The following is a 16645-nucleotide window of genomic DNA, read 5'->3' as shown; positions in this document are numbered from 1 at the left end:
AAAGAAAAATTGAGCTTATTTATACAGTAACACGTGTGTTAGAGTAATGCCTCCCTTCCTCGGCTATATGCTCCCCCATCTTCTCTCTCACACACGTATATACACACACACTTTAACTGTGCTTTTGTGTTTTGTCAGAATTAATGAGAAAAGTTCCCTTGCCCTAGGGGTAATTAGTGTCCTTGGAGTTAAATAAGCTAATACTTAGACACCTCTGGCACAGGCAATTATGTTTGTGTATTGAATAATTGATTCAAAGAGGGGGGGAAGGGGCTGCTAATCAGATCTGAGCATAATGAATTGATTTAATTAACAGGGGAATCTGAGGGTCCCTGGGAAATGTGTGCATTTATTCAGCAGCAGGAGAGAGTGCAAAGCACATAAATTGAGAGAGAGAGCGAGCGAGCGAGGCAGGCGGCAAGTGCTTTTGCTTCCAGTGATAGGTTCACATCTTTCCTCCCTCCCACCCCCCCTTCCTTTGAATATAATTTTAGATTTAGAGTGAAATCAAGAGAAAAGCACTTTAGAAGCCTGGAAAGCTCTTGCAGTAGCAACAGCAAAGGGGAGAGAGGTTGCGAGCGATCACACGCGATTACATTAAGACAATTTTTGACAGCGCAGGTTGGGGAAGGACGGAGCAGGGGGAGCAGCCCCCGATATTGGTCCTCCCTTACCTTTATCCTCTCCCCCACCCCTCCCTTCTTCTTTGATCCCTAAACTGGCACTCGAGCTGCAGCGGCGGGGCCGGGGGCGAGGCGGCTGGTGCAGCAGCCCGGCTCCAGCTCTCCGGCGCCCAGCGCGGCCGTAGCCCGCCGCAGCCCCGCTCCAAACTCGCGTCCCGGGGCAGCGCCGGGGCGGCCGCGCCGCTGCCCCCGCCTCGGCAGCGCCCCGGTGCCCGGCCCGGCGCCTCGCCCGCCCCGGAGCCGAGCGCGGCGGCTGGAAGGGGAGCGCCCCAAGGAGCCGGAGCGGCGGCGGCCGCCCTCGGCGCCCGGGACAATGGTGCTGGACAAGGAGGACGGTAGGTGGGATCGGGGCGCGGGGCCCGCCGCTCCCGCCCGGGCGCCCCGGCGGCGGGCGGGGAGGCACGGGCGGAGGGACGGAGGGAGGCAGCGGGGTCGGGGGAGCTGCCCCGCGCCGCGGCACGGCGCTGCTGCCCGGCCTGTCCCGCAGCGCTCCGCTCACAAAGGGGGTCCGGGGACGCCCGGGACGGCGGCCCCGGGGCGCCCGCGGGTCGCTCTCCGCGGTGGCCAGGCCGGGCGGCGCGGCGGGGACGCGGCAGCGGCCGGCCCCGGCCCCGCTGCGTCTGCGGCCGGCGGGGCAGCGTCTGCCACCCGCAGCCCCCGCACCGGGCCGCCATCGGCGCCGGTGGCCTCAGCGTGTGTCCCCGCCGGGCCGCCTCCGGTGGCTCCCGAGGCCGCGGGTGCCCGAACGGCGCCCCGCGCTCCCACTGCGGGCAGGGCGGCCCTGCGTGCTTGTGTAAATGGCCACAGAATGTCCCTGTGTCGGGCTGGCGGGGGCTCCAACTCGGAAAAGTGGACGTCAGGCTCAAGGGACAAGTGGGAGATGCTCTCTTTCGCTGTTTTCTTTTTTCCTTTTTTTTTTTTTTTTTTTTCCCCTCTACCTCTTTTCCTTCCCTTTCCCCTATTCTTTTGGTCTGGAGTTTCTGCCTCAGAACGGGGGGAGTCCGCCCGCCGCGACACCGCCGAGTGGGACGGGGCACGAAGAGCAATCCCGGGCTGGCTTGTGCGAGCGGCCGTGTGGGAGGGGGCCGAAGCGCTGACAACCACAAGGTTAAATGCTCACTGCCCCAGAGAGGTGCGTGGGGAGGGAGCTCGCTGCACGCTCGTCACATGCCTCTGGGCCCTCGGAGAATCCCTCTGCCAGCATCTTTCTTTCCTCCAGTTTCTTGAAGCCCTCTGAAGTAAACTGATGTAGTGTTATTAATGGGGTCTGTAGTGCTCCAGTGGAAAGCGCGTGTGTTGGAGAAGAGGGAATGAACTTACCTAACTGGTCAGGGAGAGAGAACGGTAGAAAGACTTTTCTCATCCCTCGCTCCCTGTGCAGTAAGGTAAAAACGTGAAGTAATGGCCGAGGAATTAAACACGGGTAATTTCTTACTGATGTGTGCAACAAGGTTTGTGTTTCTCCTTGACCTCACTTTCAGGGGTGACCTGCGTTGGAAGAGTCCCCTGATTTTGCTCAGCTGCTGGAGGAAAAGGGAGGAAGGGCTCTTAACATCTCTATTAATACCCGTTAATAATAATAACAACCGGGTGATGTCTTCATCCCCGTGACTCTCTGTCAGGGGGTGCCTGCCGACCTGTGTCTGCTTCCCTGTGATTGACAGGCTGCCAGCAGGATGCTGCCTCCATTGCAGGGGCGAGTGGCACAGGTGAGCTGCGAGGAGAGACCGAGATCTGAAGAGGGTTTCCTAATAGGGATGTTTGGGCTCTTTCAAGTGTCGCAGACACACTCATTAAACTCAAGGAGCTCGGGGCCGGTGTGGTGGTGCTGTAAGGAAATGAAACTAGAACCGTTGATTATCCAGACAGTTCTCAACAGCCTCCTTCCAGGAGATTTCACGAGCGGCTGTATAAAAGGGAATAATGGTGGTGGGTGGGAGAGGTAAAGAGGAAATTAGTGTGGGGTGCACTTAAAAAAGGAGCAAAGTAGGAAACAAACCCCTGATGAGAAGGATGTGAAGATCAGAGCAACAAGGTGCGGTAATGCCTAGGAATCTCCTGTGCTGTTGATGAGTAGTTATGCTTGAGGAGAAATTATGGTCACTTTCTAAGGTGCACTGGAGAAATGGGGTATAGGAGGTGAGACTCAGAGAAGAAACTCTTTTTATGAGGAGGTCATTTTACCTTTTCAAGTTTCTTTCTGCCTGATTCAAATGGGCTTCGCTTGCCCGCTCATCTGTGAATGTTAAAAGGGGATGCTGGACCTGCACAGTTTACAAATGGACTAAAATGTAAGCTTTTGCTAACTAAACCAATTCCTTTTGAAATCAAGCTTGAATGAGCTTGTTAATAAAAATGGGTCTGTTTTACTCCCATAAATGGCCCTTTTTTTCCCTTTTATTTTTCTTTTTCCCAGAAGCCGGTCTGATTTTTACCATCTAAAAATCCCAGCGTTGTGGCTACTGTCCAGTTCTCCCCTTGATTTAAGAGGCTTTGCCATGTAGGGTTTTTCTTTGAGGGGTTTTCTTCTTTTGAGGTCTCTGGCAGCAGTGGGGGTATTCATAGTCATTACTGCACAGAGAAGGCAGGATTTCAGGATTACCCCTCCCAGAAGTCCTGGTGCATAGCAAGGAGGACACTTGCTGCCTTGTAGATATGTGCCCCTTGCTTTTGCATCCCTGAAGGCTACTTGGGAAGCTGGGCCATGGCCATGGCCTCAGAGGCAGCTGCCCACTCTTTCAGCTTGGGGCCTTAGGGGTGTGTGCCAGCCCCAGTGTGACACCAGGATCGCCCCAGCGGTGCGGTAACTGCGGATTTGTGCTTCCGCTCCGCGTTTGTGAGCGAAAAGCTTCCTTGGCAGGCACGCTCTGCGGTGCCGAGAAGTAGTAGAGACTCAATAATACTTTTCTGTGGCTCTTCACAGATACCACTGAGGATGAAGGGGCAGATTGAAAAAATAACAACAGTAATAATGTTTTTGACTTGATGTGTTGTGGCATCGCGTCAAGTTATGTCGGGGAGGTAACAGCATTTTGTATGTTTGAAGTGACATAATATAACTTGACTGATGCAACATGACTTGATATCAGAAAATACTGGTTCACAGTGGAACTTTGGCAGGTATCTTCCCTGAACAAATGTTAGGAACTGAGAGAAGAGGGGCAAGAGGGGTGGGGGAGAGAAAGGTTGAAAGAGAAGAACTTCAAGGCTCGCATTTTAGTCAGTTCCACTGCATAAATCATGGCAGAATTTGCTGTGGGCAAGCCAACCTACACACCGTGCAGCACATTTATAAATTTCGAGATAATGAGAGTTACGATATTTCTCAAATACATAAATGTTTTGATTGCAAAGACCAGATTTCTGCTTAAAAAAGTAAACTGACATCAGGTAGCATGATTAATTCCAACAGATTGTGTTAATTGTAGTTGACTTAAATTGCTGTACAAACGTGTTGGGGGTTAGAAAACTTTTATTTTTAATTGTTGGTGTGTGAAATGAGTAAGCAGATAAAGTGTTTAAAAAAATCTGTTTGCACAGGGAGTAATCCAGCCTCTATGACATGATGGAGCAGTAAAGGAATAAAATGTACATTGATCCGGTACTGCGTATTTTTTCATGAGTGCATTATGTCTGCTAGTTTGCTCTGCTGCAGAAGTCAGCTGTGACAGACAATGGCCAACGTCATTTTTATCAAAACCCTGCCTTTCTTGTAGTTACCAAATAGTGGAAGTTGAAATGCACCGTATGTTTTGGGGTAAATCTGCCCTTTTTGAAGGTGACAGGGTTGAAAAGTACGCAGACAAAGATAGAACATTTTTGGAGTTCACCATTTTCTGATGGAGGCCAATGGCATATTGAAAGTATTAAAGTGCCACAAACCTAGAAAAGCCTGCAGTTTTGTTAGTTTTTGCATGGATGCTTTTAACTATTAGACTTTAATCTTTGGGATAAAGTCCTCCTCCTTTTTAGCTTGTGACACTCCCTGAAAGAAAGTGATTATTTATGGTGGTTGCACTCTTACGCTAAAATACATATTCAACACTTGCAAACTAGTATCACTAGGAAACAGGAGTTGTTGGAAGCACTAGATGAAAACAGTTCAATGTAAAACGATACATTTAACATCAAATATTCTCAAGGACTGTTAGGATTAAGTATTGTGAATGAAGGGGGAAGGAAAAGCCACTTCAGCTGGGGATAAGGAATCTAATTAAAAATCAGTATTAAGGATATATAACTGGAGCCTGCTATCATGCTCTTTAGAGTACCGTTGTATCAGTTGTAAAAGGGAGGAAGAAGTATCATTAAAGCAGAAATGAAATGTTTTCTCAGATTAAAAGGCTGAGTGAAACGGTGCTGTTGATCTTGGTAGCGAAGCATCTGATCCCACAATCCTTACGAGAGCCATTGGAGACAACAGATGACTTGTCTGAAAAAGGATTGAGAGGTGCAGGACGAAGGATAAAAGACGTGGGCTCCCCACTTGTCACTTTATATTTGGGCATTGATGGCATTTCTGAAAAGTGGAGCCAACCTGTAAGGGCTTGTACCGTGTTTGATTAGGTAAATTCATTTTAATATCGACCTAGTGAAAATGAAGCTGCATTCTCTGGAGTACACCCTGAAACTAATACCGACACGTGAAAACAAACCCAAAATATTTGTGCAGAAAATTAGTATCAAGTTTTAGGTCACCAGAGACGTGTGAAATGCGGCTGGGAGCAGCGGGGCTGGTGTAACGCAGCCGGCATCAGCTGCGGAGAGTTCTGAGCCTCTGACCTGCCAGACCAAACCGCAGGGAGCAGAGCTGGAGCATCCCCCGTGCCCCGGCCCCGCAGAGGACAAAGCGGCGGCGGCGCAGGTGGCCCCGCGGCCGGCGGCACCTGGGCGGGGGCCGGGCGGGCTGCAGGTGGTGCTGCTGAGCCGGGAAGCCGCGCTCCGCCAGGAATCCCCGGCAGCAGCACGAGAGGGGGCCCTGCCAAACGCGCGCATTTATTCATTGCAAGTGTGCAAGGCTCACCAATTGAGAGGCAGAGGCAGCACTAGTCGGGCTGAGGTATTCTACCCTCTCTGAATACAATTTCGGATTTAGAGTCAGCTTAAATCCAAAGGGAAAACACTTTATAAGGCTGAAAGCTGTGTAGTTGCAACAGCCAGGGTTATGAGCTATCAAAGGCAATTACATTAAAATAGATTATACTGTGTAAATTGAGCCATTTAGAAGGTGAGAACCAAAGAAACAGCTCTGATCCCCCTTCTTTCTAAATTGCAGTTTTAGTTCCTTGCAATTCTGAGGCACAAAAGTAGGTGAGACTGCTTTTGTATCTGCAAAGTGCTTTATTTCTGAGTGTAATTCTAACTGAGTGCAATCTAGGTTAAAAGCTGGACAACTGGGTAATTAGAGCTCGCTTGCTGCTAAAGGACGATCAGCTGTACCGTAGCTCATTTGTGTTCCCAGAGACTTGTTCTCCTCTCCCCTGAGCGGAGGCTCCTGGAGAAGAAGCATCTGTGCCCAGACTTTTCTTGATTGCGGAGATGATGGTGCTGGACAAGGAGGACGGTAGGTGGGCTGAGATTGTGTAAGCCTGTGCTTGGTGTCTTCTGTGTGCTGCTAATGTAGAAATAAATAGTTTTGAAGCAGGTGTGCACTGTGCATTTCAGAGTGCTCTGCTTTGAGCTTCTGATGTTTTTCTCTTGTGTAGGTAAAAGCATGCTTGCTCTTTATTTTTTTTTTTTATCTCTTCTCTGACACGATCGGACAGCCAAGAAGGGTTTACTCCAGGCTCTGTTTGCTGATGGACATAGCAGAAACAGCTTGATTTTTTTTTTAATATCGATGTAGATTTTTCTTTCTGCAAGTTAATATATCCATTTTAGCCTGTTTGTTTTAACAGCTTTTATTGTAAATCGAATTTTGAGATTTTCTTTCCTTTTCATTGCATGCCATTTAGGTCTCTTTAATGTGCGCCTCTAATATCTATTTCTCACAGCTTTTCTTCATAGCTATAAACATAATGACAATAAGCTAATAAGCTGCTGTGGCAGGAAAAAAAGCATTGGTTTATTCTAAGAATTAATGGCAGAAGTGGAGGTTCATTTGGAAGGTAATTTAATGAACGAAACTGAAGGAGAGCTTGACTTATTTTAGGATTTCACATATACTTATTTTTTTAAGCTGGCTAGTGCTCATTAAGGCTGCTTAAGGGGAACAAATTGATGTGAGTGATATCAGACAGTGTTAGTGAGTAGCCTGAATGACCTGATGCTATCTTTTGCATGTTGCCTGCCAGGGTGTGCAACTTAACTGCTCAGTCATCAGTAGTTTCTGGGATGAAGGTGGTAAGTCCAATCGCAACTTTTTAATTAAGTTTTTTTTTTTTTCAAGGGCTGCTTTTTGGCTTAGGTTGTCCCTCATAGCTCATAGCCTGAGAGCAAGGATTAAAACTGAGGCAGAGCAGAACGTTTCTGTAGCCATCCACATGGACTTCTATCGATGGTGCTGCCTCTTGCCAAGGACCTCCACCTTGGCGGCACTTTGTGCATGGAAAGTGGGAACTGCATCTTAACTTCTAACAGGCATTTCTACCCATTATCTCCTTATTTCATTCCATCTTTGTAAATGGATGAAGTGTGCCGTGTAATGGATTTCCCTGATCTTTTAAAATTTATTTTAGAAATCTCTTTAAGTGTAAAAAAAAAGAAAAAAGTCATAGCGTAGGCTGTTGCCATTTGAAAGTAGGAGAAATTACTGAATATTTGTAACACTGTAGACAGGAAGCAGCTTTTCACTGGGAGCAAAAGGGCTTGGAGAAATTGGAAGTTGGGCATTTGGGCAGTAGCATTGATTTTACTTGAATATATGTATTGCTTTTTAAAATATTTATGAGAAAAATAACTTGTAATTCAAAGTCACTTACTTTCCTCTGTTGGGGTCATGCTAACCACGTTTTGTGACTAATACTGAAAGCTGCTATTAAGTTGAAATTCTATGATTTTTATTCCACAACCCATATCTGTCTTCTAGTATTTTAAAACTGAATTAGTACTGCACTGGAGACTAATTAGGAAGGCTTTGACTATTGAAGGACCAGAAGTCTTCTACTGAAGTTTCTTTTCCCTCTCTCCTTTCCTTGCCTCCCAAAAAAAGGGAGTGTTTTAGACATAGCATTTTGAGGTCTTCTCTCATTATAGGTTTGATTTCTAAAATTCTCAGTCTGGCATGTTCATGCAGGTAGAATTTACATCTAGTTTCTGGGATGGCATGTGAGGTTTCGTTTCACGAAGTATTTGGGACAATGAAAAAACGTGGACTTTTCACAAAGACTTGACACCTTTAAAATATGAGACCAAGCAGAAATGCATCATTATCAGTGCCCTCTTGTATGTAGATTCAATCAGATTTGGACTAAGAGTTGACCAATGTGAGAGCAAAGTCTGTGTGTAAGTCGTTGTGCCCTTCTGAATTTATTCTGTGCTAATTAAGTTGGCATCCCAAAACTGTGAAATAATCTTATTGAGGGGGGAAAAAAAATAAATCATGGGCTTTATTTCTGTTAAGATCTCCTAAGTTCCTTTATTAACACAGTAGAACTTTAAAAAAAAAATGAGTAGATGTGGAGCATCTGTTACCCATCTTCTAGATCAGCTTTGCAGTTGACTGGCCTGTGGATGAAAGACACACTAAGTGCTTGAGTATTGCTTATGCTGGGAAAACAAATGAAGCTAACAGGGTTTCAAAGGCTTTGAAGCAGTGTCACTCTCAGAGGTGTTCAGTTGTTTTCTTTGGCAATATAAGTTGAAGCAAGCTAGTTTACTTTATTAGAGGCATAAGGCTACTCTTGTAACCTTCCTCTGACTAAGATGAATTTGGCTGACTGACCTTATTTCTTTCAGGACCACACGTGTTGTGCTGGGTTTGGGTTTTTTGGTTTTTTTTTCCCTCCTTAGGATTCATCTCTTTTAAAGGACGGCAGCATTTTCTGTATTTTGTTAAAGCTCCCTTTTCAATTTGTGCCTCCCCACAGAACTATGTTCTGCTATGATGGAGCAATGCAAATCAAGTAAAATAGCCCAAATTAATTCTTCACATCGGCGGCAGTATGATTGCCTGCATGGAATCAATAATGCATCATAGAGGGATCAAATTTTGGAGTATAATGTGTGAATAATGCTTGACACAAAACAAAAATTCAGTCATCATAATAGCAATTAGGAAAAAGCTGCAGCTTATCCCAGCTGTAATCTCTGCTAACAATGAAGCACAGCCTGGTAATCAGCATGTATGGTATGAAATGCGCTAATAGAAATCACGGCTCTTTGTTATGTGTGTGTGGGGTGAAAGTTTCCTTTTCAGCTAACTTGTGCTGTGTTAACCAGACATAGCATCCTTCAACCAAATTGTGGAGTGTGCGTGCACTTGTAAAAACACTGATCAGCTGTGTGTTCATCCCGATGTTTGCATAGACAGGAGCACCCCAAATCATGGATCCTTTGTGTTTTCAAGCAGAACTCTGATTAAACAGATCACAAGAGTAGGCTGAGTAAATAACACATCAGTGGACTCCATTAAACGTGTACCTTGGTTTTACATAGAAAGAAAATTTCGTATTTTGTTCAAAAATGGAAGGAAAAACATGGATACTCAGTGGTTGTGTGCATTGGGGTTGGAGAATGGGTCTTAGGTGGATGGGAGGTATTTAGCGCAATGAATATTAGGTAATTTGAAACTGCATTAGTAGCAGCAGTTGGGTTCCCTGTTGTGTGAGAGCCCATCTTGCCCCGCACAGAAGGTAAAAACCCGCAGCATTTGGCGTTAGAAAAGCTGAGAAATGGATTGTGTAATGTCAGTGACAGGAACTGTGCCACAGCGCCCTGGCCAGGACAGCAGAGCTGTGGGCTGGCTTCACAAGGGAGTATGCCAGCTGCCAGATGGAGTTGCCTATACAGAGGTGTCTCTCCATATCCACCTGCCTATCTCCAGCAACATAGGTCCAAGCGGTCCTGTTGTGTCGAAAAAAGTCATCATATGCACAGAAATAAAGCAGGTACAAATTGTGCCACGTAGGAGGAAGAGCTGTTCTGCGTGCTGCTGCTATCTTTTGTTTGCCTTTGAGCGTACCTTTCTCGGGGGTACCTATTGAGGAGTCATGCAGAGAGAGAAGGGGACATGGCACAGTGGCTTTTCCTCATGTGACATGAAAATTAGGCAATTTTCTTTTGCCTAATATTCTTGAAGCTCTCTCGTTCTTTCCTGTGCCCCTCTACCACGGACCTCCTCCATGGTCCACTGGTATCTAGCTTACCATGTATGAGGAATCCCTACATATCTTCCCAGACATCAGCTTATTCAAAGAATGATTAATAAAGGTCACCAAAGATCTTATTTTTGCCTACTTAGCTGAGTTACCTGTTGGTTTTTTTGAGGGCTTGATCTTCAAACATATGCTTTTGGTGTAATTTTGGAGGTTTGGTCTGGCTTTAGTTCATGACAGTGTCCTTTTGTCACTCAGAAGTACAGCAGTGGATTAATATATTCATGAAGAGGAGATAAAAAGTTCTCAAAGAAGTATTCTGAATAAAATCGGAGCACATTCGGCAGCAGAACATGAGACTCGGTTTGGTCATAAAGGACCTAAAAACCGTTTGGACTGTTTCTCCAAAGCTGATCAAGTGTGGAGCTAGAGGCAGCTCTTCCTAGAGCTTCCCTCTGCCCCTGAAGTGGCAAATATGGAAGCATGATAGAACCAAGGGGTAGTAAAGTAATTGCCTAAAGCTATTCAAGAAATTGAGGCTGCTGTAGTTGGAGCACTGATAACCTTAGGTATCCTTTTAAAGAAATCTCATCCTATGGGAAGAAGAGGAGTGAAAGGAGGTAGCAGGCCTAAGAGGAGCAAACTGCTTTGTGCAGGAGTATGGCAGGCAATCACATAGTTCCTAGTGTTTGTTCAGACCAGATAGCTGAAGGATCTGGGTAGGATGTCATCATACTTCATTCCCAGATGCTGTTGACACGTGATAATTGTCTAGTTGACATAACAAGCGTTGAAACAGTGTAAGGACATTTTCCAGCTTGGGTAATAGGGCAAAAGAAGCAGCTTGTTCTTGGAAATCAGTCTGCTTTAATTTTGCTTTAATGCAGTAGAAGGTATACTTGATACCCTGGCAGCAGAACATAATTCGTCTTCTTTGGAGTTAGTGTTAAATTTTATTATCTTTAATAAATACAACGTGAACATGTCAGCTTGTTTGTCATAGTCATTCCAAAAATGCTCTCTTATGGTAGAATCTTCGGAAAAATTCCTTTTAAGAGCAGTGCATTATTAATAAAGTAATCCATTAGGTCTGGTGATAAAGGGTCACAGCAGAGTCTGAAATGCGTTTCTTAAATGGTTAAGAAATTTATCATGGTTGGAGGATTAATTGATTTCATTTGGAGGCTTTCTTAAAGTTTTCAGGCATTGTGTTTAGAGGTGGTTTTATTCTCTTTGGAAATGTGCTTGCCGCTCAAAGTTTTGCTTCGCTGTCATTAGCATGAACTATTACATTTCTGCTAAAGGCAAACTGTTCTTCTAGCATTATGACTGATTGCATCTGTGAGGAGTCCTACTTAGGTAAAGAATATGAAAGTTTATGGCAAATAAGGTATTTTACTTGAAATCAATTCAAAATCAGAATAATGGCATCAAGCATTAAGTGTTGCAGCATAAGAATAAAGACGGCACTGCAGATGCTGCTAAATGCTGAACTATAAAACTCTAATGGGTCTATATCTTTTAAAAATTGGACAGAATTGTCATCATTTAGAATACATAGACATTGTTTTAAACCGTATAGAAATCGCTGCCCCCAACTTCAATAATGTGCGTAACTGTTGCCAGGGAATGATTTATTCAGTGAATGTAGCTCCTATTCACTGAAGACTTGGGGGTGGAGGGAAGGGTGCTTTAAAATGAAAGTTGTTCACTATTAGATTAACATAATTAAACCTATAGATGGTCTGAGAAAAATCCACCACAGCTACTGTTTTTTCAGTTCTCTGTGTGTGTTTTCTCTGCCCTCCAATGGGATGACTCCCAAGCCCAAGTTTCCAAGCACAATGTGGGGTGCTGTCCCTGCAAACAGATGCTCAACTCTCCAGTGAATGTTCTTGCAAACTACTCTCTACTTACATTACATATCAAAGCAGATAATGGATGCTCTTGCCCAAATTTAGAGGGTTTTTAAATGTCATTGAATATTTTCAAACTCTTTATGCCAATGTTCAGAGTTCCTTGTGTGCTAATCAAACTCTGAAAGGGTGGTTTGGGCAGTGAAAGTATTATTTGCCTTCCTTTTAAACTACTGATATCAACAGTTCAAGTTTCTCCTAAAGAAAAAGTAGATGATTGTTGCATATTCATGACTGAACTGCAGAGAACTTGGACCAGAATTAAACAATTAACCCTCTCTCCAATGTAAACATCCATTTGAGTAGAAGCCAGGGATGTTCCTACTTGGTTTATTATGGATCCGAGATATAGAAATGTATTCCAGAGGACTGTGTTTCTAATAAATAAAAAGCCATAATGAGAATGTAACTGGGAAGGAAGACAAAAGCAGCCATGCTTTAAATTGTTAATGATGGTGCCAGTGGCTGCAGCTTTACCACAGCTGTTTAAATTGATCAGCTAGTGAAAATGTTTTGTTTTGGCATTTTCCCTGCATGTGCAACTCTTTCGAAGGGACGTCTGGAAGGTTTTCAAAGGGGAATCATGATCTTTTTTTAAACAAGGCTTAGAGCACCACAGTTTCCAGCATTTTGGAATCCAGTATTTAAGGATGCAGTTCAGTTTCTCTTTTGTAAAGTTTTTGGCTGATGAGCCATTATTTCCCCTAGATTTCCTTTACCACTTTTTAAAAATTTTATTTTTCTTTCCCCTTCACAAATACTGCAATTACTCACTACCCATAAAAGCTGAGGCAACAGCACACTTCCTAGCTGTCCTTTTTTCTTTTCCCATCTCTATTTTACTGATGCTACTGAGCTTGATCAGAAAAGCAGAAAAGGGCTATGTCGATTCGCTATGCATCTTTTGGTCAAGCATCCAGTGTGAAATTATTCTGTAAAATGTACTTTTTCAGAGGGAACTCACTCCTAATTTATCTCCTGGTTGGCTCTACCTTGCAGCTGAAGTGGGTTAACCAATACCTCTTTATCGCTTGTGTCCTTTCCTTCTGTTCCAGAGAAATGGGTGTATGTTTCAAAAGGATGCCATCTCTTCAGGGCAGGTAGGGAGGAGAAGATTGGACTTTCTGTGTGTTGACAAGTGACATGGTAGAGATGTTTGGGAAGGGGACTGGCTTGAGCTGGTGAGCCTTGGTGTCTTTTTTGGAACGCCTCCTGCCTTGAGCTCATGGGCAGACCTCGTGTGACTCCTCTTCCTGGCACTCTTGGTGGCAGGTGACTCCTGGGCAGGCCGTGCCTTAGATAATGTTGAGCAGCCAGGTTTCTGCATTAATGTACTTGCAGTGAGGGTGGGTACTGAACATTATTCAGAATCCATTATATATTTATCCTTATACTCCTTTGTGGAAAATGATTTCTGTAAGTACCCTGTTACGGTTATGAAAGCCTAAATAAGCATCAGTCTCAAACCCTTTGACCTGTCTGCACAGAATGGAGATCTGTTTTGAAAAGGACTCCTTTATATCTGTTTTTACTCCATGCCCTTCCATTCATTTGCCTATACAAAGCAATAAAGGGTAAAACTAAAGTAACATAAATTGGTCTGTCTTCCTGAATCCATGTCTCGCTAATGTACCCAGATTAACTCAACTGTAAATTGTCTCCTTTGGATGTCGTGTCTTGCTAAAAGTTTCCTATATGATTCATGATTTGGATTGCTTTTAACAGCTATTGGCTAAGCAATATGGTAAATGTACAAGGTGATGCAATTGGCATTAGTGAGAGGATGCACAGGAGCATGTAATGCAGTCAATACTACATTAACTACTGATGCCCAATTACAGAAACTGGAAGAGTGGCTTTTAGGAGCATTAGGACTTGCAGAAGAGCTGAGATCACCTGCCGCTCCTTGCCTAAAAGCTTCACCCTTTACACGCTGGGATCAAAGCAAACATTTAGTTGCTCTTTTGTCATGTATAACAACGAAGGTATTTTCCCCCCTTTTTTTTTCCAAAAAGTGTCACACTGATGCTTTTAGCACATGTAAAATCCTATCTCCATATTTCAAGACTCTACTTCCATCTCCTGGGGCAAGACTTTATTTGAATAAAAAGTCTTTAACCACCTCTGCATTTATTGTTTCTCTGAAGCTTACTATTACAGCCAGTTTTTCTTTTAAAGAAATACTAAGTGATATTTAGAGTGTCCTATTTCAGTGTGCCAGACTGGGCTCCTCTTTGTTCCCCCCAACTTCTTCCTTTTTCTAATCTGTATATGATTGTTTGTGCCCTCAGCTGGCTCCAAGTCTAAAAGGTGTTTTAAAATACAACCAGATACCACACAAAACAGGATATTTGAGTGTGCAACCTCTCTGCAGTCCACATTCAGATTAAGCACATATTGTTTCCACCACTGCTTTTAAACCCATTTGCAGTAGATGGCGAAGGATCACATTATACTAAAAGACAGTGCATACTTTTAGATCGAGCTGGGTGATCACAGATTCTAAATCTGTTTTTAAAATAATGAGCTATGTCACTGCTGCATGGCAAAGCTAGCAACCCACAAAGTTCCTCTGGACTTGGAGCGAGATGGGAAATTAAGCGGCTCTAAGAACACTGAAATATTTTAGTATAAAAGACAGCTGGCAGGTGGCTTATTGCTCTTGTTGCAGCATTTGTCTTTACTTCCAGCTATGATACTTGGCATATCACTGCCGCTTTTAATCCTCAAAGCATTTTGCCAGTATTGAGGAATTTGTGCACCCCAAGTGATCATCCCCTGGAACTAAGGCCTGGATATCTGGGGGATGTGCCTGACGCCCCATGAGGCATGGGTGGGCTTTTGTTTTTCAGCTGTCCCTGGTTTGTTCCTCTCTGCTGGGCTTGGGTCCCACCTTGCCTGCTGTCCCATGCTGGGTTAGGAGGTCAGACATCTGCAGAAGAAGGGAGAAATAACTTCTGGATCTCCTGGGAAGAACAGAGTGCTGTTGAAACAATTGCTCTCCTTAACTGTTTCAGGGGCAGGTTTATTGATCCCCTCTCAGCTGGCAATTTTAATTTTGGGGTTTTTTTATCCCTGAGGTCCAGTCCAAGCAATTGCAAATTGTTGAAGATAAGCCTTCTCTAGCTAATCTTCCTGCCATAATTATGAGCGTTGGTCACGTTCCCGTCCTCCCCCTTCGATGACTGTGAGTGTCGGTCTCGTCCCCCTCTGCCATTTCACGGGGGCAACAGAAAAAATGGGGTAAGACTGTGCTGGAAAACATCCTGACAGTCTACAGGCATTTCCTCAGCGGCCTTCTTGTTTGATAGGTGGTGCCTTAATTTCTCGGCCAGCAGCTGTGTCGGGTGTCCGTGTGTTGGCTCCGAATCCCCCCGGCGCTCTGCCCCATACCTGGGTACTGGGCTGCTCCGGGGTGTTTGCTGCGGCAGGGGCGGGGCAGAGGAGGAGCCTGTTATTTTTAAGACTGATTGTTGCGTTCAGGTGCCGATCGATGCTCTTTTGAACGTCTGGGGGAGCAGAGAGGAAGGAGACCTGCTGGTTTTCCCCTTGCACTAATGTGTTTAAAAGGTGGCACCAGCCGTGGGGGCGTGGGGGAACTTGGCTGAGCTGTGCCTTCAGCGCGCTTGAAACGCAGACGAGTATCCTGAGCTTGATGCACTTTCCAAGCTGTACAAACAATGTTTGAAAAGTCTGAAGTACCCAGCAGGGCAAGTCAAAACGTCCTTGAGCAACTTTGTATTTAGACAGTGTTTTCTCTTTGCCTTTGATCAGGAGGGAACAGATGTGTCTCCTCTCATGTGTGTGTTTGTGCACACCCCCTGATGTTCTCGCGTTCCCTGTCCTTGTGCAGGGGCTGCAGTATTTAGGGTGCGCTGTTATTCCTCTTTGTTCTCTCTTATTACTGTTGTTCTGTTGCTTTTTTGGTTTTGTTTTTCCAGGGAATCTAAGTTGGAATTTAGAGAGGCCAGACTAAACAAGGTTTTAACTTACTCTCGCTCATTTCCTTATCTCTCTTTAACTTGGAGAGAGTGGAAAAAGAATATATATATATGTATATAGTAACGCTCCCTTTAAAAACAACAAAAAAGTATGCATATATATAATCGATTCCTTGACTAGTTTTTTGGGGGGCAGGTTTTGAGCATTTGGTCTAAGTGGGCTGCTCAGTGAAATTTGTACATTCATAAAATAGCTGATTGAAAAGCAATATTTCAGATAAATACAAGCCAGCGATCTATCAGCAGTTGTAATAAAAGCTGGGCTTCAGGCTGTGATTTTATTTTGAAATAATAAGAATTGCTTTATTCTTTTTACTTGAGTTACCATGGTAATTCTGTCGTGTAGCAGTGTTATATTGATTTAGAAAGTGGACAGTAATATTTCTTTTGTGTTATTCTGTTTCTAGGGGTTGATTTCTAATTTCCACTTGGAGATTACTTTTATAAATTTCTTAAGTCCTTCCACTTTTTTCTCTAGCAGTGTAATTTTCCTCTCACACATTGCTATTTTCTGAGCTTATTGGTTTGCTCTTATTTTAAATTAAACTTGCTGGTTTCAAATATTGAAATGACATCTTTGTCTGTGTCTGTACTTTGGTTTAGCAAAATATTACAGTCTGCTGTTTTATGCTTAATAATTTAAGGGAAGCTTTATGTCTGCCATCAGTGGTTGTTGGTAACTCATGACTAAACCAACACAGAGCTCAAACCTCTGACATTTTAATACCGTGTAATGGTGCTTCCACCCTGCACACTGTTTGGGTTTTTCTTTAATCTGCCTTGTGTGTGTG

General features: G+C 44.3%; 1 protein-coding gene across 2 annotated transcripts in view; it reads left to right on the top strand.

Moving 5' to 3' along the window:
• The first annotated feature begins 900 nt into the window (after positions 1-900).
• LMO1 (LIM domain only 1) overlaps positions 901-16645 on the top strand; it is a 59914-nt gene continuing 44169 nt past the window's right edge. Inside the window, exon 1 of one of the 2 annotated variants that reach the window (XM_032111504.1) lies at positions 901-1018. In XM_032111504.1, the coding sequence (XP_031967395.1) occupies positions 997-1018 (22 nt within the window). In that variant the 5' untranslated portion in view covers positions 901-996. Of the gene's footprint in view, positions 1019-5692; positions 6247-16645 lie in introns of those variants that run through there. The other variant, XM_032111503.1, reaches the window with a different exon arrangement.

This window comes from Corvus moneduloides, chromosome 6, assembly GCF_009650955.1.
Source record: "Corvus moneduloides isolate bCorMon1 chromosome 6, bCorMon1.pri, whole genome shotgun sequence".
Lineage (NCBI taxonomy): Eukaryota > Metazoa > Chordata > Aves > Passeriformes > Corvidae > Corvus > Corvus moneduloides.
This window is presented reverse-complemented; position numbering and strand designations above follow the sequence as displayed.